The 25,612-nt window shown below is 42.8% G+C and overlaps 2 protein-coding genes across 2 annotated transcripts; one reads left to right on the plus strand and one right to left on the minus strand.

The window, feature by feature from the left end:
- Positions 1–12,148: 12,148 nt before the first annotated feature.
- zic2a (zic family member 2 (odd-paired homolog, Drosophila), a) lies at positions 12,149–17,329 on the minus strand. The gene is made up of 3 exons (XM_075479223.1): positions 14,691–17,329; positions 13,339–13,502; positions 12,149–13,153 (listed from the first exon to the last, which is right to left on the minus strand). Exons 1-3 carry the CDS (start codon positions 15,661–15,663, stop codon positions 12,959–12,961), a joined length of 1,332 nt encoding a protein of 443 aa, XP_075335338.1. The 5' UTR covers positions 15,664–17,329; the 3' UTR covers positions 12,149–12,958.
- Positions 17,330–20,480: 3,151 nt separating this feature from the next.
- On the plus strand, positions 20,481–24,808 carry zic5 (zic family member 5 (odd-paired homolog, Drosophila)). The gene is made up of 2 exons (XM_075478649.1): positions 20,481–21,668; positions 23,037–24,808. Exons 1-2 carry the CDS (start codon positions 20,624–20,626, stop codon positions 23,474–23,476), a joined length of 1,485 nt encoding a protein of 494 aa, XP_075334764.1. The 5' UTR covers positions 20,481–20,623; the 3' UTR covers positions 23,477–24,808.
- The last annotated feature ends 804 nt before the right edge of the window (positions 24,809–25,612 follow it).

Genomic DNA, 25,612 nt, shown 5'->3' on the forward strand with positions numbered 1-25,612 from the left:
AAGCCACTGGCTGTGGTCGAAACCGCCTACTACTTGATCGATCTGACAGTATGCAGAGCGTTTACACACAGTGCACTTCACTCCTGCCCGAGCCGAAATCAGCCGGCCTGAAAAGCTGATTTCCCTTAAGCTATAGGCTAAACTCTGTAAATATATAACTTTAGCAACATTTGAAACATTTTCAGGCGAGAAAGTAGTCGTTTAGACCCCCAAGGTGTTGAAAATCTGACAAAATACCGGCTATTTACAAGAAGAAGAAGAAGCATGAATCTATGGAAGAGAGACTTGCCAAAGAGCTCCTGGCGGTGAATTTCCTTTCATCGTAGTAGGCTTGTCATTGAAAAAACCCGCTACTCCACCTACTGTCCTGGCGGTGAATCGCCACGCAGCACACGCAAGCGCCGACAAAGCAAAATGAAGTATAAACGTCTCGAGCCATTAACATACGCGCAAGACGCAAGCGCAAGGGCAGTTAAAAGAAGTATAACTCAGCCTTAACTCTCACATGAAACAGGTCTCCAGAGCCAGCTTCTTTCATCTGCATAACATCACAAAAATAAGGAGCATCTTTTCCCTAAGTGACGCTGAAAAACTGGTCCATGCATTTGTCACACGTAGGCTGGACTGCTGCAACAACCATTTTAGCAGAGGCTCTTTTATGTTGAGCCAAAGTGCTGCGGCCAGAGCACTGACTGCTTCTGCAAAGAAAGATCACATGCGTTCATTGTTGGCCTTTCTAGATTGGCTCCCTGTAAAGTTCAGAATAGAATTTAAAATCCCTCTCATTACATAAAAAGCCCTTCGTGGCCAAGCACCTTCATATGTGAAAGGCCTATCAACCCCAAGCTCACTCCATTCTCAGCACTCTGGTCTAGTTGTTGTTCCTTTATTCACTAGAACCACAATAGTAGGCAGAGGCTTCAGTTTTCAGGCTCACTTCCTGTGGAACCAGCTACTTACTTGGGTGTGAGACACTGAAATACTCTCCACTTTGAAATTAAAACCTAAAACTTACCTCATTGAAAGAGTCTACTTTTAATCTACTTTTAATCCCCTGATGTGCATTGATATGCCAGTGGTCTACTTGTTTTAATTTTGTGTACTTGCAACCATTCATTTATTTAAATTTTTATGTTTGCCTTGGCTATTTTGTCTACATTTTGCTTTTGCTTTGTAAAGCACTTTGGGTTACACTTCTGTTATATAAAAAAGCCTGAGTTGAGTTGATTTGAAGGGTTCCTCTCGGAGAGCGGGCAAGGAGATGGGCAACATTGCCTCACAATGGCTTTCCTTTGTGTTTCTAATGTATCACACAACTGTCAGCTTAGCTAGAAGGTGGCAAGGCAATCAAATCAATCATGCATTTACACAAGATTAGGAAGTGAAAGAAAAAGCTTTAATAAAGAAAAATACAGGATTCGCATCATAATCAAAACCTGAAATTCAATAATTCATAATATGGAAAATAAACTATTTTAAGCATGCACAGCTCTGACCATAAGATTGTTGTTTATAGCATTAAAAAGAAGAGGCTGGTAACGACTCTATTGTGCACCATGCATGCCTCTTATTGGTGAACAGAGCCCCTGCATGTCAAGCAGAGGTGGGGCACTCTCCCTAGAGTCCACTATCACAGCAGGTTAACCTGGCACTGCTTTTCTAAGGACTGATTGCCCAGCCCCCTGCAGCTCGAGGTAAACCGACAATTTTCCATCAGCAGGGAACGTGGCTTTATTAGTAAAAGTAGGGAGGGGTGGGAGGTAAGAGAGAAAAGTGAAATCAAGTTTACACAGTAGCTGTAGTAGTTGTGTAGGAGGGCTATAAAGTGTGGTAGAAGACAAATCCCAATACGAAGCTGAATCTGCATCTAATTTTCCAAAGTTACGGCAAAAAAAGGTAATTTCCACAACCAGCCAATAGGAAAATAAAATTTAGCTGCTACAAAAGTGTAAACACAGGCTTCATTTAGTTTTTTGAGGAAAGCTGAAGCATAAGCTCGATGGTATCTATCAAAGAAGTCAGAAAGCGTAAAGAGACAAGCCTGTATAAAGACTCGGGTCAATGTCAAGCAGAATTTCATCTTGCAAAGACTCTCTGACAGGTAAGGAAAACATTCACCTGAATAAAAACTGCAGCTCTCGTATCAGAGATGAGACAGACTCTGCACGGCAAATCAATAAAATCCCCAGGCTGCATGTGAATTTAGAAGGGAAATCTCTGCCGAAGACATTAAATTTCTAAACAAAACATGAGTAAACCTACAAACAAACCCAGGCCATGAGGCTGTCTGGGTGAAAAAAGACACAATTTGGAGGGCAAACAAGCAGTGCCTTATGGTTTTCAAGGTCTCCATTTGTTTTTCCATGTTCCACTGTCAGGTGCAAATAGAAGAGAGGGCAGTGCAGAGAATGGTGAGCCGTAGAGGGTTAAAAGGCCATGGCTGGGATTATAGCACAAGTAGGGACCCCATACTGTGGCTTGACATGCCTAGCAGCTTACAGTGCATTTTTCTCTGACAATGCAGGGTCATACACTGTCAGATGCATGAAATGTTTTCACACACATGTTGAAAGACAAGTGAAGTGCTGAAGAGCTTCCCTCTCAAAGGTTATCTGTTAGCATAATGCTTTTCTAATAACAAAGTCGTGTTCCAAAGTCAAAATCAAATCGAGGATAAGGCATTTGCATGCTCACAATGTTTGACCTTAAAGGACAGTGCAACATGCTTATAGTTTAGATTTCAGTGTGCATCTTCACCAGAGCTTGTATACCATATTCACTTATTCAGTTCATTTATTCTGCATAAAGTCTTTTTTCTACATATTGTGGGCCATTACTCAGAGGCCAGTGCTGGGTGGTAGCTACTAATCAGCATGGGAGCTACCTAATCCTGCCACCAATGAACTCATCTGTCTGTCCACTCTATTTTCAGACATGTGCTAACATGCCATAATAGCCATAATTCCACTTGGCCCTGGGCTCTGCCACCTCAGTCTTCTGATTAAGTCCTAAGTCCCGAAGGTATCATTGTTAAAGGTTTAGCTATTCCACCCGTAGCCATTAAATATGGCATAAAGCGGGTAGGGAGACATGAGCAGGAGTGCAGAGTGCAGGAAGGGGAGATGGGCTTCCTCAGAGAAGCTTTCTGTGCATCTGACAAAACACAAATTCTTCTCAATGTGTCGTCTGCATTGCTCCCTGATGCAGCAAAGGATTGCCTTTTATCAACAGCCAGCGATGACACTTTCCAAATATTTAATACATGGGGGAATTTCTCATTCACTGTGGATGTGTTTCAACTGAAAACTGTTTTCCCTTAAAAAAAGAAAAGAAAAGAAAAGAAAAAAAGACGCCCCCCCCCCTATCCTTCAGTTTCCTCACCAGTTATGAAAATATCATGTCATGAATACCACTCTTTACATGTAATTCCCTATTCGCCTGCTTCGCTGTAAGCGGCTGTCAACAGTGTGTCTGATTTATATCGTAAGTGTTAGTGGGACAGGAGCTCCCGCACGGCACTACTGGCCTGGGGAAGCGAGGTAGGGGTCCACAAGGACAGGCACAGCCCTGGTTCCTCTGACTCTGGAGACTCTTGGTGAGGAGTAAACTTAGCCAACACTCCAAAAACAGGGTGTCACACACCCATCAACACCTCCTTCACAGGTGTGTTAGAGAAAAACGGGAGACGGAAGGGGATGTCAGGATGCGGCAGCACGTTGAAAAGAAGCGTGTGAGAGAGGTTGTTTGGAGTCATGTTTATATTCATGCTTCTTTGCACAACAAATGTGGATCTTTCAAAAATAAATGCATAAACCTGACACAGAGGAGTAAAGGCAAACTGTCAAAGATCTGACACGTTTACTCACTTGCATATATGCACATGCAAGCAGCATGCACTACAGTCATCAGTGTAATGGCACTAACTCGTCACAAGTGTTTTCGTGGAAAGAAAAGATTCAAACTTTTTCTGAAGTGAGATTTAAATGTAAATAAAAACAAAATGCAATTACTTGCAAATCGTTTAAACCCTTTGTTTGAATCCTTTTTTGTGGCAAAATACATGCTCATTTTGAACTGGATACAACACAAAAGTTCAAAAGTATGCGGACAGGGTTTGACACTGAGTTACATCCCCTCTGTTTGGGAATTAGGGTGACCTATTTTGGAATTTGGTTTAATTAGATCTCGGGACATTTTCCCCATCCAAGTTCAATTGGCTCAGAGTGAAGCCAAATGAAGACCACATTATTTCTGGATTTTGTCTGTAGGTCTATTTGGTTTTGTTTTGTTTGTGTGGTAGAGTACATTTGTATTTGTAGATGCAGTGATGAACTGTCTTGACAAAAGTTTTTGGGAGTGTTGCTGAGCCCATGCCATGTTTTCCACCACATAATTTAGTCTAAATTTACTTCAATTTAGTTAAAATTGTCCCGTGTACAGAGATATCTTCATATGATCTCAATATTTCAAGAATATTGTGTACTGTGTGTGAGGAACTCGCTGGATTTAACGTGGGTTTATGTTTAGAAATTTCATTCTTCAATTGTCAAACCACTTGCACATGAATTTTCAACAATTTGATGAACTCTTCCTGATTTTTACTTTGAAAAGACTTATCCTTCTTAAGGGACACTCTTTTTATCCATTCACAAGCAACCATGTGACTGATATGCTGTCAGTTAACCTAATTGATAATCAGGGATTTTTTTTTTTTCTTTAGTATTTCACCACTTTCCCCATCTTTTGGGGCTCAACTTTTAGGAAAAAGTTTGCTGGCATCTCATCTAAAACGAGCAAATATGAAAGACAACAAAAGAAATGAATCCTCCATGTCTGTTGTCCCTGTACTATTTTGAGTAAAGTATGGGGTTTAGGTGAGCAAATCTTTGCTTTCTGCTTTTATCTACATTCTACAGTCTTTGTGGATGCTGTATGCTTACAAATGTTTCCTAAAATCTAAAGAAGAACAAGAACAGACACGGATATGTGGTAAATCTTTCATGAGGGAAACAATTTGTTGGCGGTCAGCTCGCTCCATTAGATTTAAGCACCACATGGCTGTCGCCACATAGAGGGGGAGTTAAAACTGAACAAAGCAATTGGTTGGAGGAGCAGAAAAAGTGAGACCATCTACAGATCTATTTATTTCAATGACTGGTGTTCAAAGAAACCTCAAATATAAGTTGTTAGAGGCCAAACTACCAACCTGATTTCTGTGTACACAAAGAGCGTAACACACAGGATTACACTACGATCATCCATTTTTAATCAAGTAAATCACTACTGTCAATGAGAAAATATACAGAAACACCCGGAATCTAACAAAATAGAGCGGACTGGACATTGACATGTCAAGTGCTAACTGACTGCCTGTCAATACACTCACTGAGCAGAAAAGTCTCTTACCGTCAGGGGACTGTGAGATACAAGGGAGAGAGAAGAAAAGGAGGTGAAAGTCAATCAAATTAGTTCCTTCCAGCTCACTACCCTCAAGGACTTGAGGTAAGCAAGCACAACCTCTTCTGAGAGAACTGATTGTCTATGGGGTGCAATCTGAGTGGCACCCTGCTGAGAAAGGCGAACACAGATAAACCAGCAAGGCACAGTTGTCCTCCTTCAAATTTTTAATTAAATAAAAACAATATTCTGAAATATGTCGGGACATAGATTAAGTACCATTTCTTACTGTTGTGACCAAATGGTGGTATTGTTGGAAATGCTAGATAAAAGTCTGCTGATTTGCATGTGACAAAGCCTACACCAATGTGTTATTTGTTTGTCTCCTTTGGTGAATGGAACCCTCCGGAGAGGAGCAGACACTGAAAATGCTGTTAAGATCAGAGTGATAATGACTTACTGAATATTGTCTGCATCATGGGGACCGCAAATGGTTTGATCCCTGTCCTCTTTCATTTCTGTCTCATTAGATAAACCTGTGGAAGTCAGACAGCCTTTTACCATCGATGTGTTTTAAGACATCAGACATTCAACACAGTCATGTCACAACACATCCGAAATTAAATCATCACAAAGTGAAAGAAAATTTCACTGAAAACTCTCCTCCTTTAGATTAATCATGTGTCAGGGGTTGTTTTGTAAGATTTTTGTTTTGGGGGGGGATCAACAAACAAAATCTAAAAAGATGAGAAAACACATACAAGGCGACAGAAGGTTGGGAGGGTAGCGTGTGTGTGTGTGTGTGTGTGTGTGTGTGTGTGTGTGTGTGTGTGTGTGTGTGGAGGAGAACTAGTGGGGGGTATATTCAACTCATTCCTGTGTCATGTCATATAAATTTATTTGAATATGAGCAGGGACTTTTGGTGTCTGATCGCTCTTGAGCTGAATGTGACTGACAGCGGAGGGCGCAGGAACACCACGATCACACCTTGGTTTACTGACATGAATTGTTTTCCTTAAAAAAAATAAAAAAAATAAAAAAATAACAGTCCCCCACAAACTTTTCTGTGTCACAGTGAACGTTCAAACAGAGAGATCAACCAGATGAGCTGATTTGCGGTGACTTGGAGGATTATATTTTCATGTCATGATGACATGATAAAGTGGCCTTTTGGGTTTGCTGTCACTGCTCGAGGAAACAAATTACATTCTGTATGTGCAATGTGAAGAAGAAAAATCCTAAATTTGCCCATTTAATGGGCTATCAGTGCTGTCTTATTAAATAAAGATATGGGGAATCACCTCCTAAATGATCAAGTTAGGCTGTTCACCATGATAAGATTTGTTCACTTGTCACACCAGACAAAATGAGCCAATTTGATGTCACACAAGGCTTCTACACTCACACATATTTTCTCAATCACTACATTACTTTTCAGACATAAGAACATTTCATTTTTGGCTAGATATGTTCAAAGCACTTGAAATTTCTGACATCATTTGTCATTTGGCGTTGAGAGTTTGTTTTTCGTCCTCTTTCTAGCTTGATGCTGGCTTAGGTCTGACAGTGGCCTTCCTTCAGCTTCATAGGTGGCCTTCGTGAAGATCACATGACACAGTTTTCCAGTATGAGCCTGAAATATGAAACCTATAACGGCTACAAAGTTTGTTTCATTATAGTATTCCCATAAACCATGAAAACACACACCACCCAGTCACCTCTGTGTGCAGAGTCCCCCAGGGCACAGCTCTGGTCTGTTTGAAGATCAAAGAAGTCGAGGTAAAACAGCATGTTTACAGGTGTGGGGAAATTGAAAATTTCCTTGGCCTAGTGTGGTTTGAATGGTGGAGGAAGTCTAACTTTATGTGTGTGTGTGTGTCTTTTTTTGCAGGGGCCAAAACTTCAGAATTTATTTTTTTTCTGCAATCTCACATCTACTTGTCACATGTTCCACTTACAGTTTACACAAACACGTGCAGAAACTGTGGGTATATGTGGTGAAAAACAGCAATGGCTATTATCCGGTGTGTGTCTGATGTGTTCGGTGCTCTGCTTGCAGATAATTGGGCTTCGATGGTGAACCTTGGCTGGAGCAGAAAGGAGGTTACCTGAAAATGTCTTACATGAGCAAGACATTACTTTTTGAGGTGAATAAACAGATTGAGAACCTCACTGCAAAAGCAACAGCAGGAGGGGGGGGGGGGTGCTGTGTTTTTGAGGGATTAGTGACATTCTGATACTTTTTGGGAGGGTGAACCACAACAATAAGCACACCTCAGTCAAGCTCGAGTATGTCATTTACTCTGCACCTCTCCACTTTGTGTTTCTCTGTGTGCATGAGAGGACCAGCCATGCCAAGCTTTCTGCATGAAAGGGGGAGCGTTTAGCTTTTGAGGCTATTTGTGCTTCTGACTCTGTAGTGTTTGTGTCCGATGGGAGGTGCCTGCGCCAGCTTCCTTAAAGGAGTAGGGGGTTTTGTTTGTTTCTCAGCCGTGCCAGGAGAAGTGACAGCCATTCCGGCTCTTTCACTGGAACACATTCATCTGTGTGAGAAAGGCGGCCGCTGAACTCAGATGAAAGGCCACGGGGGCTGCGTAGCACAGGAAGGCAGACTGTACATCGACTTCAGTACAAATACAACATAAGCTGTCACAGACAGGCAGACAGACAGGCAGATGCAGGGAGAGAGAAAGATATTCACGCAAAGAAAGAAAGAAATTAAACTTTTCTATGTACTCATCTGACACCCCCTGACCATGAACTGTGTCAACTTAAACCTCCACGAAGGCTTCCTCATAAGCAGCTTCCTTTACACTTTCAACTTTATTGTAAACAGTGATACAATAGTCACATCAGAACACGTTACCCAATCTTGGAGTCATGTATCCCAATAATAATCCTTATTGTCTTTACATCTGTATTAAATAATGAATGTATTTTAGTATTTTGCTTGTAACATTTATAGTTTTTTTGTTTAGGTCTCGGCAGAATATTCTAATGACACGTGAAGCGACATTTAGGACTTAGATTGCCTTTCGAGCCAGAGCGCCCACCGTTCACAGTGACGCGCGCTTAGCAGGCGCGGGCCAAAGACACTTTCATTTCATCAGAGCAGGTCGAATTCAATTAAAGGATGTGGCGTTTGTTTAAAAAGTTTTCTTTGAAAACACGCACACCGACAAGCTCTTAATAGTGTCCCTGTTATTTCTGCTGGGGTGGGAGGGGGGGTGGGGGGTGGGGGGGATGTTCTACATTGTGGAAATAAACTGGTTTAAAAGAGACGAATTTAACGGGCGCGAACGAGGCCCATATGTTTTATTTGATCCATAACTGAATTGTAAGTTACGTATGGTATAGCATAAAGAAAGAAAAAGGGAGAAGGAAGGCCTGAAAACTGAATGGGACACTGTTCATAAACTTTAAATAATGTAAAACTTTGTGTGCAGCCCGTTTATATTATAATAACTCCATGCGTTTGTTCATTGCATGGAGTTTTTAATTTGCAAAGAAGTGCTTTGGCCTTGACAAATCCGTGTGTTTTCCTCTGAAAATTAGTAAAAATGTCCCGCAACGATCACCGCGTAATTTTGTGACGATGATCTCAAGTGGCTTTATTATATTTATTTTTATTTTTTGCAATATTTCCTCATAATAACGCATATCAAAAAATGACCACATAAAACTCTCATTTGATTGACAAAGTTAGTCGGTTGTGTAAAAGCCTGACAAGCCACTGAGAGCGGGTCTGTGCGGCGAATCGACATGACCTTCATTATGCGCATTTCCACATTCCATATCTCGAAACAAATCAGGCTCGTATTGAACTGAACGTGGCAGTGCGTACAAGAAAAGACAAAACAGGTGGACCTCAGTCTGTGGGATCCTACTGAACGATCGTGACATCATAGCGTGGCCTAAGATTAAACCGCCCTTCGTGATGCAGCATCAGTCCACGTACAAGAAAAAAAAATACAAATATGTAACAAACGAAATGATTGGACTACACGTCATCCAGAACGTTTTTGGAAACGAATCAACGAGCAAAAGCTGAGCGATGAGATCTGATGCGGAGGCAGCTTTTATCTGTTTATGCTTTAGTTTCGTTTTTTCCAACCCTTCCAACATTAAAAATGGGGAGTCTATATGCAAGCATTAAGACTGTGCAGAAAAATCAATCACAACTCCATCATTTTTGTAACTGCAAAAAATAAACAGAGTTGGTGTCCTCCATATTCTTTGTGCGTGACAATCAAGCATGACAAATGAATGACAATTCTGATGTGCCGCACGTGTTGCAAACCAACAAGTCACAAACACACACACACACACACACAGACGCAGCCTCTGTAGAGCATCACTTGGCCGCACTGACTTGATTTAATTCCCCCGAGGCCCACGGTCCTATCCGTTTGTGCTTCCACCCTCTCAGCCACACAAACTTCAACCTAACCCCAATTAACACCGAGCCCGTTTTTAGCTCCAGTCTTGAACCGCTGAAGCTTAATTTAAACAACGATGTCCCCAATTTCGACTCCCTGCCCAACTGGTGCTGATGAGAGATGTGTCCCTAAATGCAACCTGTGACAGCCCAACCCCTTCTGCGTACTCTCTTTCACAAACATCCAGCGAGCGGAGGACTCACAGTGGCATATTCAGCGCGGGTACAGTTCTCAAACCCGTGCGTCATTTTTTATGTGCTGCTTCTGATGTTTTCACCAAATTCATTTGGTTGTTTCCCTCTGGATTTCCTCTTACTGACCATGTTTAACAAACAGAAATAAAATAAAAAGTCACTCAGACATGGATTTAGTTTCACTGTAGGCGGGTTTAATATAAACTGTCTTTTTTTTTTTTTAGGTTTTACCGTCAAGAGTTACGTAAACAGGCTTTCAAACAATTCTTTTCGCAAGTAATAGCCATAATGCCACTTCAAACCACTCATTAGAGGCAAGACTTTACCGCATGACCTCAAAGAAGAAAACTTTGAACCGAATCCAGATAGAACTAGGCTCCATCATTTACACGCCGCAGGCCCAGTGAGGCAAGTTGGCTGTTTGTTTATACTGTACAGCATCCTTACAGTACATGCAACAATGTACAAAGAGCAGCGAGAAGGAGGAAGAAAAACCGCTTCCTTCTCTGCGGATCAATATCAGCACAGCAGGAGCCGAACAGGAACCGACATCGATGCACTGTGTGGAGCTGACCTTTCCCACTCTCCACAGGTCAGACCTTCCTCAGCCGAGGAGGTCACCGGGCCAGCCACTAAAGGGGGCCGTGGGAGGGGATTTCAAGCATTTAATAATCTGCATATAAAACGATCATTTGCTCTTCCACACCTGGGACAGACAAAACGATCTTAATTTACACTAATTTAACTAGGTTTTTTTTGTTTGTTTGTTTTTTTAAGAAAACTGGTTTGCAATCTTTAAACTGGCATTTAATCTAAATATGTGTGTGATGGCAGAGCGACAGGATGAAAAAGAGGGGAAAACATTTTTATTGGGCTCAAATACATTTTAGCCCATATCTTCGCCTGGTTGTAAACTGCACAGCTTCCCTGGGAGATCCTACCAACCTCTCTTTTTTTCTTTTTTTTATTTGCAATATCACTCTGAGCCAAGTAATGTGAGCGGCTTGTATAACAAGAGTCGACGTTGCCTGCAGTCAAGCAGCTCCACGAGACTAGGAGCCACTTGCTGCTGCAGCGGAGAACCGGCCTGCCACGGATAACAAGTCCCTCTACGTGCCATGCTCAACATCCATGAAGCAAGACTCATGTAGCTATAATGACAGCCACTTATTCACACTGAAGCATGCGCAATGAGCAGAGCAAACAAATCAGCGCCCAACCGGCAAAAACAATTATATTTTTCTCTCCTCGTTTTAACGCACTTATAGTCTTTATTTTGGCCTTCTCGGACGAACCTTTAAGGAGCCTCTGTTCCGATAAAGACAATTATCTCGAGTCACAGCAGCACTGCGCATTGTCAAATTCAAACGCGCCTGGAGCGTTTTTTTTTTTTTTTTAAACCAGCTGAATTAATAATAGGACCGTGGGACCATATGGTCTTCTCCCATAACAGGAGCATAAAGATGCTCTCCTAGGCAACAGGACGAAGCCCAGTTCAAGTTCAAGTTCATGGCCGTTTCTGCACTCACGCACAGAGCAGTGAAGTGCCCGACGCGGTGATTCCGTTTTGCGAATGCTGTGGGGGTTTTTTTCAGACGAAACCACCAAATAACTGAGAAAAAAAAATCAAAAAAGCATCTCTCTTCCAAGAGAGATGCTTTGCTGCATTTACTATATTGAGTTGTCCAGCATGCACGTGCGCTGAGTCTGCACACATCAAACTTGCTTGGTTTACTCTACTGAAATGCGAAACATTCAACCGATTCAGAGGATGTTTACCAGTTTAATTGTGGGTAATTGTTTATGTATTCAGTTTGTCTTTGAGACTATTCAGACAGTGCACACACTGTTTTTTATAAATTATTATTTCAGCACCACAGCAACCACATTGTTCAGGGCCTGCCAGCATGCTTTGCAAAGCTTGAAGTAAAACACTAGAATATTCTCCAGCCAAAGGACAAGAACTGACAGCATGAGGAATTTGAGACAAGAGCAGTTACTCTAAAACTCCTTCAAAGATATATCTCTAAATTAATTCCCCAAAACAAACTAAATGCCAAAAACCAGATGTACCTCACTAAACTGCACCAGCAGAAAGGATGACAAAGCAAATAATATTAGCACTTGCAACACCTTTTATTATATATGTATGCAGTAAAATTCTTATCACAATAAGGAAGAAAACACCTCTTAAAACTTTGAACAAAAGCACATAACGAAACGACTGCCCATGTTTAGCTCGTCATTGTACATATTTATAGTAAAGAAACATTCTTTATAAATACTGTTTCATCTGTAGCAAGTAAATACCATAATTTAATTACAAATGGATAAATATGGCAGCTGATATTTACAAAAGGGTGTAGTTACAGAAGAAGGAAAATAATAGAATCGAACGGCACAACGTTTATTGTCCTCACAATCTTCCAGATAGTATTTCACAATTCAAACTTGCAAAGCACAAAACATCACAAGTTAAGCCCAGCAAACTAAAATATACATTCACAAGCATAATATTGTGGTCTGTTGGAGTTAAAGGTTAACTTTGGCACTCTTTCCAGTTTATAGATGTTTAGTATAGTACAATCAATTTGCCTCAGGATCACAATAGTCGACATTATAGTACAATTTCTGTGGTAATATGTGCACTAAAAGTCCAGTTAGAGAAATAGCTACCATTGAAGGAACATCTATACACCAAAGACTGACAAACTATCACAACCAATGGGAAAGTGGGCTGTAAGTAATTATTTACAATATGAAATACACCTCAATTATTATACATATTTTCCTCTGTTGGTAATCGTCATCTTCTCTGGTGAATCAGAAATAATGGAAGAAAAAAAAGAAATGTTTGTGTGCCTCTTGTGTGCACGTGTCCCAATCTCCTGCAGAATGAGTGTGTGTTGCTTCGTTTCAGCTTAGTCCTACACATACCATTCACTGAAATTGGAGGACAGGCCACTGTGGCTGCTGGGGTTGTGCACAGCTGAGGCTGGAGACAGGGTGGTGTTGCTCTGAGTCTCGGTAGTGGGAGACACCAGGCCTGGAGGTGTGGAGGATTCATAACCGGAGCTGGCAGCTGGTGAGGAGTCTGATGCTGGTGGAGTGGCTTCGTGAACCTGGAAATATTGAGAATGAAATTAGTATAAAAAAAAGAAGAAAGAAAGACCAAAAAAGTGTTTGGAAACTGTTATACAGCTGGCAACATTAAACTGAATCCATGGTGGGGAATCAAACACAATCAGTGCCATAACACCATTCTAAGCAAGTAACAAGAGCACACTTCCTGAAATAAGGCTTTTACCTTCATATGCTTTCGTAGAGAGCTGGGATGCGTGTAAGACTTGTCACACATTTTGCAGAGATATGGCTTGTCTGACGTGTGAACGTGCATGTGTTTCTTTCGGTCGCTGCTGTTTGCAAATCTTCTGTCGCAGCCCTCAAACTCACACTGGAACGGTTTCTCTCCTGAAGGTGAGGGGAAAAAAATGGAAGAAAATACGGAAACATAGTCAGATATTTTTTTTAATGAGAACGCCCCAGGCTGAGAGGTGTAATAACAAAAGCTTGCTCAGATAACACGGTGCGTAGTTTAAATGCTAAAGTTGCGTGCAGATCAGCATGGATGCTCTCCCTTAAATAACTATCCCAAAACAACTCATAACATCAGCTAAGCAGTGATATTCAAAGTTTAAAGCTCCTTTTAAAAAGAGAGGGGGGATGGGGGGGAGAGTCGGAACGTCTTATTTAGCCTAAATAATGCGCATAGTGATTTGGAGGGGGTGGGAAGGCGACAAGGCCGTCCTCAGTAGGGCCTATACAGAAGGCATGCCATTTGCTGGGAGACAATAAAAATCTAATTAGCACACGATCAATTTCATGGCATGGCACCACAATGCATTTCCCAAGAAAATAAGTCCAAATGTGAAAGGCCGTTAATGGCCCTGTCTCGCACCTTAGCTCGTATCAAAAGGGAGCATTGGGGAAAACAAAAGGCATTCCTCGCAGCACTGCTGGTGCTGAGCTCGGCGAAAATGCGAACAGAACTCCAAAACGAACGAGACGTGTAAAAGAGACAATTCGCAACGAAATACAAATTACCTGACGAGGCCCGGTTGGGAGAAAAACCCGAGAGGAAAGTAGAGTAATAGAAGACACGAGGGCTAATAAAGCGCCGTGTCGTGAACACGCTGATGCGGTTTACTACGAGTACTGGCTGCTCCACTACGCACGCATAGCGCTTCAACTGCCCCCTTTGACCCATTTCCAAAGTTTACCCACAACAATAAAATGTCCACATGCCCGGTTAAATTATTCTGAGCGCGTTTGGAATTTTTTTTACGGTGGAATTCTAAAACAAAAAGAAAAAAAGAAAAAAGGTACCCAAATGAACGGAGTCATTTTTTTTTCGCTTCTTTCTGAAAGCATTTTCTCCCTCCTGGGTGTGAGCCTAAATCTACGTTGTTTATTCGAATATTATTTACTTTTAACAGCCAGGAATACCTACTGTACATCAAATTTTAATGTGAGCTGTGTCCTGGCAAGACACACACCGACAGCAGCAACATGAACGCACAACGCACGCCAAGTAAACACAAGCACGCCAATCAAACTATTCAAATAGATTTTTGGAAAATGGTATTCGTTCAAAGTTACCTGTGTGCGTCCTCTTGTGTATCTTCAAGTTTTCCGACCGTGCGAAGACCTTTCCACAGCCGGGGAAGGGGCATGGAAAGGGCTTCTCTCCAGTGTGCACCCGAATGTGGTTCACCAGTTTGTATTTTGCCTTGAACGGCTTGCTCTCCCGGGTGCAATCCTCCCAGAAGCAGACGTGGTTGGTCTGCTCCGGTCCGCCGACATGCTCCACGGAGACGTGCGTAACTAGCTCGTGCATGGTGCTAAAAGTTTTGTTGCAACACTTTTTGGGGTTGCTGAGCTGCTCGGGGTCGATCCACTTGCAGATGAGTTCCTGCTTGATGCACTGTTGCCTCATGTAGCGGAAGAAGGCACCGGGGTGGTGATGGGCTGCCATGTTCATCCCCATGTTCATATTCATGGAGCCGTACTGGTTGTGGAGCTGCGCGGCCGAGTACGGGTCGGTCCTCGGGCTGGAAACCTGGTGGTACTGCTCGGAGCGTCCGAAAACTTCGCCGGGTAGTCCGAGCCTCATTTGCCCGTTCAGGACATTCGGGGATCCGTGGGACCCATGCTGGTCGTGGATCCCGGGGAAGAGAATGTGGCCTTGAGTGTCTGTGTGGGAGTGATGAAGGGATCCCGCCGTGGGGCCAAAAATAGTATGTTGGCTGCTCGCCGGAGAGGATTCTCCGAAGCCGCGACTACGAAAGAGAAAGTCCCTGGTGGAGTTGAAGGGGGAGCTCGCATACGACGTGACATGGGCTGCGTGAGCCCCTAAAGCCGCCGCGGGGTAGCCGGGCGCCTGGGTGGTGAAGGCAGAGCTCTGTCCCGGAGAGAGATCGTGGTTCAGCTTAAACGCACCCATGTGTGCCGAGTCTACAAAGCTATTCTGTGCCAAACTCAAGTCTCTCTCCTGCATCTCGCTTGCTGAGTGATGCCTGGCAAATGAGCCCACTCCCAGTCCGGGGAACTGGTGACCAGCATCCAGTAACATAATTTCAGAAGCGAGTTTTTTTGTTTGTTTGTTTGTTTGTTTGTTTGTTTGTTTAAACCACCTCAGTGCTAAAAAAAAAAAAACTACAGCAAATCAGTTCAAAAGGAAAAATCAAAATCAAATCAAACGTTGATACGCAACGATTCAACTTCCAGCTTTGGAAACATCATATCAGACGTGATTCAGACCGCTGCTCCGCTCATGAGTGGAAAGATAAAAAAAAAAAAAAAAAAGGAAAACCATCAGATTATCGAACACTGGATTTACTTCTAGATTACTTGTGGCCGAAAAATCCAAACGCAACGGAGTGAAGAGTTTCCTCGTGTCCTCTCCTCTCGACAACGACAGTGGAAAGCATTTAGAAATACACTCTAAGAATTAAATAATTATCGGTGCCCTCGGCGCACGCAGAACGAGAGTGGCTGGAGCATCTCAGAAAACCGCTGTTCCAATCGGGTGTGTATTTATTTCTCTGGCTTGCCAGTGTTTATCGCGGAGGGTCCCTGTTTCTCCGTGGACTGGCTCTACCTCCTCTACCGCCCCCTTTAACTGGAGCCCGTTCATTCATTCCTCGCAGTCTCATTGGCCACTCCGCCTCATCAATCCCAGGTGCCCCTCCAATGGCAGGTAGTGTTTTGGCGACTTAATAGTGCAACGCCATTTTCCACTAATAATTACCGCCTACTTTCAGGGAAGATTTTTTGGGCAGGCTACAGGATCACGACAAGGAGAGAGGAGACGGAACGGTTTTTGTTGTTGTTGTTGTACGGTTCTGTTGTTTGTAGGCTACTCTTAAGGTGCTAAGTTGTAGTCTTCAGAGCAGAGAAGAATAGAGAATAGTTTAGGGCGTTAAAAAGAACCGGTGGCTTATTTGCGTAGTCCTGCCAACATATGACGCATCACCTCTGTGTGTCTATATATCTTTTAGAGTAAAAAAAAGAAAATAGTAACAGCTTCATCTCCAAGGACCCATGCCATTAAAAAAATGTAAGACCTATACTGCCACCATATGCTTAATGTGTTCATGTATGTGCTTATGCAATTTGTTCACGTGATAACGTGTTTTTGAAATGATGCACCAGTATGACACAGATTTTGGGTCTTTAAGTTCAGGCCATTCGGTGCTCCTCGGCTGAAAAAGCATGTGTGGCTCCATGTGCAGCCCCGTGGTTTGTCGCTGGTTGTGGAACAACCACAGCTGGGCCTTCAGTGGCGCTCCAGTCCCCACACTGGAAACCGCCTGCTCTTGTTGTTGGTTCTTTAATGCCTCTACTGCTAGCTCCGTTTCCTCGGCGGTTTTCACATTCACCACAGCAATAAAGTAGCACGTTATAGTGATGAACTGCGAGAAAGAACCAAGTTAACCCTTCATTAGTCAACTGTTAAGTCGAGGCTGTCTTCTATGATAAGATTTGAGAGTGTTTTTCAGTGGATAGGCCTACTGAATAAGAGGGTCATCTCTAAAAGCACAGCCCTAACAATGACCCCACGGTGTTTTTCCACCATAAACTTGTCTTTTTTGATGAGCTATTTCATTGTTTTTTTTTCTATTCCTCTGCAAATGTTAACAACACCGAGATGGAAGTGAAAATTTCAAGACGCATTTGCTTCATTGACTGGCAACCTTTCACCCAGAGCATGCACTGAATACAAGTAGAAAGGGTTCATATACAAGCCACACATCACAGCTGCTCGCTGAAGGAAGGGTACTTACATTTTTACCGAATCAAAATCCGCACCACCTCAGCCGTTCCAAGATACATGCACGTACGCTCTCTCTCTGCGTGCTTCAAGCTCTCCTGTGCACTCTGGGCAGCAAATAGTGGTTGCGAGGCGAGGGGAAACGTTTTTTAAAACTTTTTTTTGAAAATGTGCGTCTCCTGGCTCATGACTGGGACAGGCTGTGCGTTGTGTGCCATTCTTCCAAGTCTATTTCAAACCCGCACCACAGGAAACGCAGGAGTTGATCCAAGTTCAAAGTCACGTTTGCCGACCTCTATAAGAAGTTCTTTATTTCTTTTGGAGGGGGGCACACACACACACACACACACACACACAGAACCTTCCCCAAATAGGGAATAAAGCTAAAGAAAATTAAAAAGGAAAAAAAAATCAATCGGTTAGAGGGCGCATGGCTGCTACTTTTCTCTTCTCCATGGAAAAGAAAAGGAGTCGAGCCCACAGAAAATCCCCCAAAGAGCTGTATTTCAACAGGTTTTGAAGGCACTAATGCACACTGGATATTGCCTGCAGATGTCACATATAAATCACTTGAAATATTACTCAAAATCTCCAAAGTAAGAGCTCAGAGCTGAAGTGACAGCTCCCACGCTATGTATGTGGAGAAGCCATCAATAAAACAGTCAACAGTCTTGATCACATAAGGGCGTTCATGGCTGCATATTAAACGCCAAAGGCGGATTTCTCCTCTCTGTTATGTGACAGTATCAATATGCTGACAAACTGGAAGGTTACTTGTGTGGCTTCCCCGACCTTGTGTGTCATGGATGTTTGACCTATGACCCGTTAAGACCACAAATGCTGCCCTTTTGACTCCTTTTTTGGGTAAAATAACCCGGTCCACGACAAAAGCGTCTTTGTTTTAGTGACGGGGAGCGGTTTAAGACGCCCCCTCCCACTCGTGTCCGAGGCATCGTCAGCTTTGGCTCACGTAGAAAGCTGTAAGTTAATAAAAATGCATCCACTCATTAATTCCTTCGAGAGTCCAAAAACTCCACTCTACTTGTATTATTCCCTTGACGTTTACAAGAATAAAGGGAGAAAAAAAGAGGGGGGAAAGATGGATGTGGGAAATTTAACACCAGTGTGGAGCATAAAAAAAATGCGTGGACCCAAATTTGCGCGTGCACGATATTCATAAATCGTCACGCTAAAGCAGCGGGGATAGTCACAAATGTTAGTGGCATTATTTCTCATCTAAATGAACATTCGGGGTGTCTGTTTTGTTGGCGTGTGGAAGGGCTCCGCACTTATTGTGCTGCTTCATTTTACGTGTATAAAACAGGGAGCTTTGGAAAAATCATAAACAATGCACCCGCTGCTCTTGCGTGTTTTATGGGCTTCCAGAAGGTCTCCTTTGGAGCTGGGCATGATTAATTAATCTATGTATTTAACCACATAACTGATGGAAAGGGCTCCCACACATGGCTTGATTTGTTTTCATTTATTTCAGTGACTTTAAAAATTCTGATGAAAAAACATAATAATAATAATAATACAAATATGACACTGAGTTGAGGTCAAATTGACAGGTAGCTGTTGATGAACTGACGCCCGCATTCAGAGGCAGGGGAATCAGAGAATCCTTAAGTGATGACCATTTAGTTTTTAGTCTTTGTTATACCGCATATGGAAATAGTAAAAGTCAAACTTTGGCCACAGTTGCTGAATATCAAGTTCATAAATCAGTTCAAAATGGGGAGCATGTGCAACAGGCCTGTAATTTCACTCTTTGATATGATGAAATCAATTACACAATTTATATGTTCAGGTGGGGTGGGGGGATGCGACGCCGGTGGAACTTTTATAGGTTTGAGGCATTTCAGGCACAGCTTCCAAACACCTCGCACAAAGAGTTGACGTGCAGGTGTGCAGTTTGTAAAACGAGTTCAGCTGGCAACACAACAATGCATAGCAACAGTGGATAACCGAGGTTATACCATTATGCTAAAAGAAAAAGGGAAAACAAATATGTTGTATGAAGAGACGTCAATGCAGTTTAAGTGTCTAAAAACCTACAAGTTATAACAATGATTACAAAAAAAGCTGCCAAACGAAGATTAGCTGCTGCACTGAGCTCAAATATAAGAAACAAATAAAACGCAAATGAAAATGTGAATGAATAAAGCACTTCTCCAAGTCTCGCACTGATAAACCTCAAAATGAAAAGATAAACAGGGGCATTCTATAAAAAAAAGAAAAGAAAAAAGATGCATGACATTTTTGAAGGTTTTCCCTCTAACTTCAGGACCGTGGTGAGGAGAAAGTTCGATAAAGAAAAATGCTAAAATTACGGTGGAGCAGTCTTATAATCTGTGAAGAAAATGAATATCGCATTGAATATTGATCAATGACTGTGAGTGAGAGAAAGGAGCTAAAAGTGTAAGAACCAATAAGCAGACAAAAGAGCTTTTTTTAAAATGTACGTTTATTTAGCTTTTTTTGCCATTTCGTTTGCTGCCAAATGTATTTCATTTTTCATCCAGAGATGCAACACCTCCCAAACTATCCGCTCCCGCAACCCTCAATTTACCTCGCAAATCATATTGTGTTTTAGAAGCTGCGTGTTTTTGTTTTTTTTTAGGAATTACTCTTCTTTACAAAAAAAAAAAAAAAAACCCTCCTGTGCTAGGGTTAGGGTCGCTGACACTATTTTACACACATCCACCAGAAGCGGGCTCGTTTTTTTTTTCTATGTAGAATTTACTTATTTATTTATTTATTTTCTCTTCCGTGGCAGAGGGGCATCAATAGACACCAAAGCAGGGATGAACTAGAAAGCACTTGTCACGTAAACTGATATTGCGGTCATCCACATGCAGCAGCACCAGTAAACAGAAAGCCGAACAAACAGATCTGCTGGTAACTTTGAGAGTACAACTTTTTGGAGTCAACAGCGATAAAGAGAGTTAGGGGGCGGAACCCTGCTGAGCCCCTGCGCTGTACGACAGCCAATCGCTTCGTTCTCCTAACTGCCAGTCACAGAAATCCGTCCAATACCCGCAGTGCCATTTCTAAACTGTATTCCCCACTGTGTCCTCCAACTGTTGTATGTTCTGCCAATCGCTTGAGGACAGAGTGGGAAAAGGAGCAAGCAGAGTTAGAAGCCGGACAAAAGAACTTATAGACCCCTTATATACATATTTTCCTAACGTTTTAGGGAGCTGGTGTGGGGGGAAAAACAATTGCGGTGAGTGCGGATGGACTTGTCTGTGTAGTAATGGAACCCCCTTTAAGCAAGAGGAATCCGGCGATAAGATTAGCGGATTTGGCAGCGACTCAACCCCATCCTCATCAGAATATGACAGGCTTCCCGGGGCTAGGGGGGCATCACCCTCTCTCCCACCATGCCCACCTCCACCCTGGGGAGCTGGGCAACGACCCCGGAGTGGCACTCACTCCATTTGGACCAGAGCACATGGCACAGACAAATGCTCTCAAACTTAGCCCATCTCAGCACATTCAGAGCCATCACGAAGCCCAGACCGCGGCATCTTTCACTTCTGCTCAGACCACAGTTGGTTTCCCCGTGGCTCACCCCCACTCAGGCTACTCAAGCAGCAGGGACTTCATCCTCAGGAGAGAACTCTCAGCCTCTGCTATGCATGCACTTGGCGACCAGCATAGTTCCGCCTCCTCCCCTCATCACCATGGCATGTTCATCTCCCCAACAGGTGCTTATGGGCACACGGAAAGTGGGGCCCATTCACTATTCACTGGACTTCACGACCAGGCGTCCCCAGGTGCCCACCACCACCATGCCCTCAATGGGCAAATGCGCCTGGGTATACCGGGGGACGTCTACGGCAGGCCAGAGCACTTCGGGCACAGGCCAGAGCACTATGGACCGTCTTCTCTCCACAGCTACAACTCCATGAACCTCAATGTGAACATCGCTTCTGCTCCTCACGGAGCCGCGGGGGCGTTTTTAAGATACATGCGGCAGCCCATAAAGCAAGAGCTCATCTGCAAATGGATCGACCAGGAGCAGAGTCAAAAGAAGCCGTGCTCTAAAACTTACAGCACCATGCACGAGCTGGTCAACCACGTCACGGTGGAGCACGTCGGGGGACCGGAGCAGAGCAGCCACGTCTGTTTTTGGGAGGAATGCCCACGGGAAGGAAAAGCTTTCAAAGCGAAGTACAAACTGATAAATCACATCCGAGTTCATACGGGAGAGAAGCCCTTCCCGTGTCCTTTCCCTGGTTGTGGAAAAGTGTTCGCTCGATCGGAAAATCTAAAGATTCACAAGAGAACTCACACAGGTCAGTACCTCTCATTGTCTCAAACTTGCACGCCACAGTTTTGAAAACATCGCTCGGTCGCCGAGCGTGACAACAGAATCTAGGCGACCTTGTTTTGCTGCTCACCTACTAAACAGATGGGCAAAACCACCGTGCGTAATTGCGCACAGAAAGAAAAAAAATGCTGTTATTCGGCAACGCATTTGTACAAGTAAACGTGTTTAATTTCCGTTGTCAAATATAAACTTTTTTTTATCCACTCACCCGGGCGCCTGCGGTAGGCGTGTAAGGATTAGGGCATATGATTTGTAAAACGTGCTTACGTACATACTACTACACGCGTAAATGTAATTGTCCTCAGGCGTAGGACGTTTACGCAAAAGCAGTTTACATATGGATGAGGTTCTGACAAGGAAAAACAAAAGCATGTAACAAGTTGAGACACCGATAACCTGCCATGTTAACTATCAGGGGAATTAACTGTGCACTATACACCTCTGCTATGTGTGTAAAAAAGAAATCAGCCAAAAACAACTGCACGGCGACGAAAATGTCGGTTAGAGCTGTTTAATGTTTAAAGTCAAAGACAGAGAAATCCGAGCAGATCAACTTTCCACTGCTTTAAATTCTCACAACTGCCCTCTGGGAGCAGTTTTGTTGTTATTGGTCAGACCGAGGGTCCTATTTGGGCCAATAAAACGTGCAATTTAGACTTTTTTTTGCCACCGACAAGGCCACTCAATCTTATTCAAGCATCTAAAATCCCCCAGAGGAGTAAATCCTTTACTAAAAACATAAAAGATCAGAAAGTCCAAGTTGAACTTTTCTGTTAGTTAGAAAGTGTATTTTTCAACAGGAATGTAGGGTACGTTTAAAAAGAAAACTACTCCTTTTTCTATTTTAGTGTGACTGTGTGTGTGTGTGTGTGTGTGTGTGTGTGTGTGTGTGTGTGTGTGTGTGTGTGTGTGTGTGTGTGTGTGTGTGTGTGTGTGGAGGGCTATGACCAGATTCCACTGCGGTGCACAAACGTCTCCTGGTGGTCTCATGAGTGCCCCCTTTCCACACACACGTAAACCAGAAGGCCTCAAGGCATGTTACACGTGTTCACACGGGAATATAGCCCACTTTAGGACAAGTGGGTGTGGAGCAGTGGTTCAAGTAGATATGTTTAGTGAGTGTGTCCTGATAAAGAGGGGTGTCCCACTCCAACGAGGAATCGCACACTTTGTTGATCTATCTAAGGTGTCGTGTTGACAAGTTGTGATCCAGAGAGCCCAACATTCATTTTTCAGTTTTGGAAAAATGGAAATACATGTGGCTCCAACGTGAGGTGACCATGTTTTTCAGGCCCACATGACACTGACTGTATCCGTTTCTCGTTCTATCCAGGTGAGAAACCTTTCAAGTGCGAGTTTGACGGATGCGACAGAAAATTCGCCAACAGCAGCGACCGGAAGAAGCACTCCCACGTCCACACCAGTGACAAGCCTTACTACTGCAAAGTCCGCGGCTGTGACAAATCCTACACACACCCGAGCTCGTTGCGGAAACACATGAAAGTGCACTGCAAGTCCCCGCCGCCCCCTTCCACCAACGTCCCCTATATTTCCTCCACAAACCCTCTGGGGGACTCTCTCTCGCCCAATTCTGAACCGCACAGGAACCGCTCGGCGAACCTCTCCCCTCAGGTCACCAACCTCAACGAGTGGTACGTGTGCCAGGGGAGCGGAGGACACAACCACCTCCACACCCCCTCCAGTGATGTGCCAACGTCGGATTCTGACGATGAGGACACTTTCAGAAATTCAGACCCCAGGACAATGCTCTGATGGCCTGTTTACATCCACTTGACTGTCATACTTGTCATCCAATTAACCAATTTATGTGTAGAAGAACCATGCTGGCCCGTGCGCTTGGGATGTCGTTCAGATATGTTTTCGCAGTAGAAAGCAAACACTAAAATCATCAAAGTCCCATTTCATCGTTGGTGCAATGTAAGCTTAATTGTGTGAAGAGGACATTTTTTTTCTGAGGTGACCCTGACCTTTACCTTAGATGTAAATCGCAGCCATCAAATAAGCAATTTTAAAGTAAAAGTAGAGTCGACATTGGAGGTAAAACATACAGCCTAAATGTGATTCAGATTTTCTCTTTTTTTTTAAATGATCCCTCATTTACAAGATTAATATCCAGGGTTTTAATTAACTGCATGACATGAGACTCAACTGGTGTGCTGAAGTCACATCTTTCACATGGCCTCCCATCATCCTCTTGCAGTTAATAACTGGACTGCAATCAATCACTGTCACATTAAAGACATTTCAGGCGGAAAAGGTACTGCTTTTAATCTGACATGTGGCAACAAAAAGTCAACTGACAAAATGTGGGTGCTGGAAATAAGGCAATTTCTTTAAAAAAAAAAAAAAACATTTAAAAAAAAATCATGTTCCTGTAAGTTGTGCTACAAACAAACAAAAAAAAAAAACAGTAAGGGAAAGAAATTGAGGAGGCAAACATCTAAGTGTCTTAAGGGATCTCGTTTTTTTCAGATTTATACAAAACATGTGTTTGGATGGAATTTTGTAATATTTAAGAACTATTTAAGACTATATTTTATGCAAAATACGCAAGCGTAATGCTTGTTAAAGAGTCCAGTAAGTCCCTTGAGACCCTAAATGTCTACACTGACAGGCTTTGACCCTGCAGGATTTGTACATATGTACTTGTGCTGATGCTTGTGAATGTTGTGTAGTTTTAATAACAAAAAAAAAAAAAAAATGTTGTTTTGTACAATGTAATTTATTTGCTGGTATCAGTGTCGTACTGGAATTACAGAAACACCAAAGAATAATAATAATAATAATAATAATATGAGTTTTTGGTGATGTGTAGAGCCCTGCTGATGTTCTTTTCAGATTCATGTTCAAACTCTCTCTTGGTTCGTTTTTATTTGTGCTCTGTAAAAGAAGAAAAAACATCCACTTGAATAGGCTGTGTAATGTGAAAAGTCCCCTTTCTCGCATGCCTTTTGTAGTGATCTGTCTTTCATATTGAGGTGCATGGTGCCATTGGACATTATAGATAAAAAAGAAAGAAAGAAAAAAAGAGGGAGATGACTGTGCAGTTCTTTGATGTTCAAGATTTAATTTACAATATAAAAGTCATGCTAAAATTTAATAAAAAAAAATATCTATATATACACCAGAGCATATGGAGTAAATAATGTTCAAATGATTATGAATTCAGTTAAATTGATTAATGGCGTCATTTAATGTTTATTATGGCATTTACAAGGCATAAACTGGACTGTCAATTTAGCTGGTGGTTGCGGGATTTTATCCTCCTGTATGATGTTTGTTAGGAAGCTGAAACCTTTTTTTTCTTGTCTCAATAACTACAGCTTTAACATGAGCTGCAGGAGTCAACAAACCACCAAAAATCTCGCTTTAAACGGGAAAAGCTGACGCCGCTCTGTTCGCTCACTATCCCAACGTGTCCATCAAACATCCACTGTTCCCAGAAGCAGGCCTTAAGAGCCGAGGAGCCTGGTTTATAAACTAATCACTGAGCTATTGGGAAAACTTATAGCCCCCTGATGGCGCTACCTCTGAAAGGCTGCGACGACACAAAGCAGCCGAGGCATGAATCATTCATGGGAAAAATAAAAGATAAAAGATATCTGACAATAAGCAAAGCCTTGTATAGAGTGTATAAAACAAGTTCCCCCTCTTATTTCCTCCATCAAAACGCACGATCTCGCTTTCAAAGAGTTGCCTGTCCAGTCTATAGAATTAAAATTGACCAACGCCAGTTGTGCACCACTTCAAAGGCTGCGGAGTCTGAGAGGAAGGCCGGCTGCTTTGACAGTCTTCATGGCGCATTAGGATTTCTATGGCAATTGGTTAGTGAGACGCTCACATTTGAATATGTCCGGTTGCACTAAGTGCCACTAAATGAACTACAAT

The sequence above is a fragment of the Odontesthes bonariensis genome, chromosome 12 (genome assembly GCF_027942865.1).
Source record: "Odontesthes bonariensis isolate fOdoBon6 chromosome 12, fOdoBon6.hap1, whole genome shotgun sequence".
Taxonomy (NCBI): Eukaryota; Metazoa; Chordata; class Actinopteri; order Atheriniformes; family Atherinopsidae; genus Odontesthes; species Odontesthes bonariensis.

Bases quoted from the DNA above. Each gene is read 5' to 3' on its own strand.
- zic2a (XM_075479223.1), bottom strand. From the start codon at position 15,663: ATGTTACTGGATGCTGGTCACCAGTTCCCCGGACTGGGAGTGGGCTCA. The intron at 13,503-14,690 runs GTAACTTTGAAC...CCTCACCTTCAG, and splicing joins ACACAAGAGGACGCACACAG to GAGAGAAACCGTTCCAGTGT. The intron at 13,154-13,338 runs GTAAAAGCCTTA...CAATATTTCCAG, and splicing joins CTCTACGAAAGCATATGAAG to GTTCACGAAGCCACTCCACC.
- zic5 (XM_075478649.1), top strand. From the start codon at position 20,624: ATGGAACCCCCTTTAAGCAAGAGGAATCCGGCGATAAGATTAGCGGAT. The intron at 21,669-23,036 runs GTCAGTACCTCT...CGTTCTATCCAG, and splicing joins TCACAAGAGAACTCACACAG to GTGAGAAACCTTTCAAGTGC.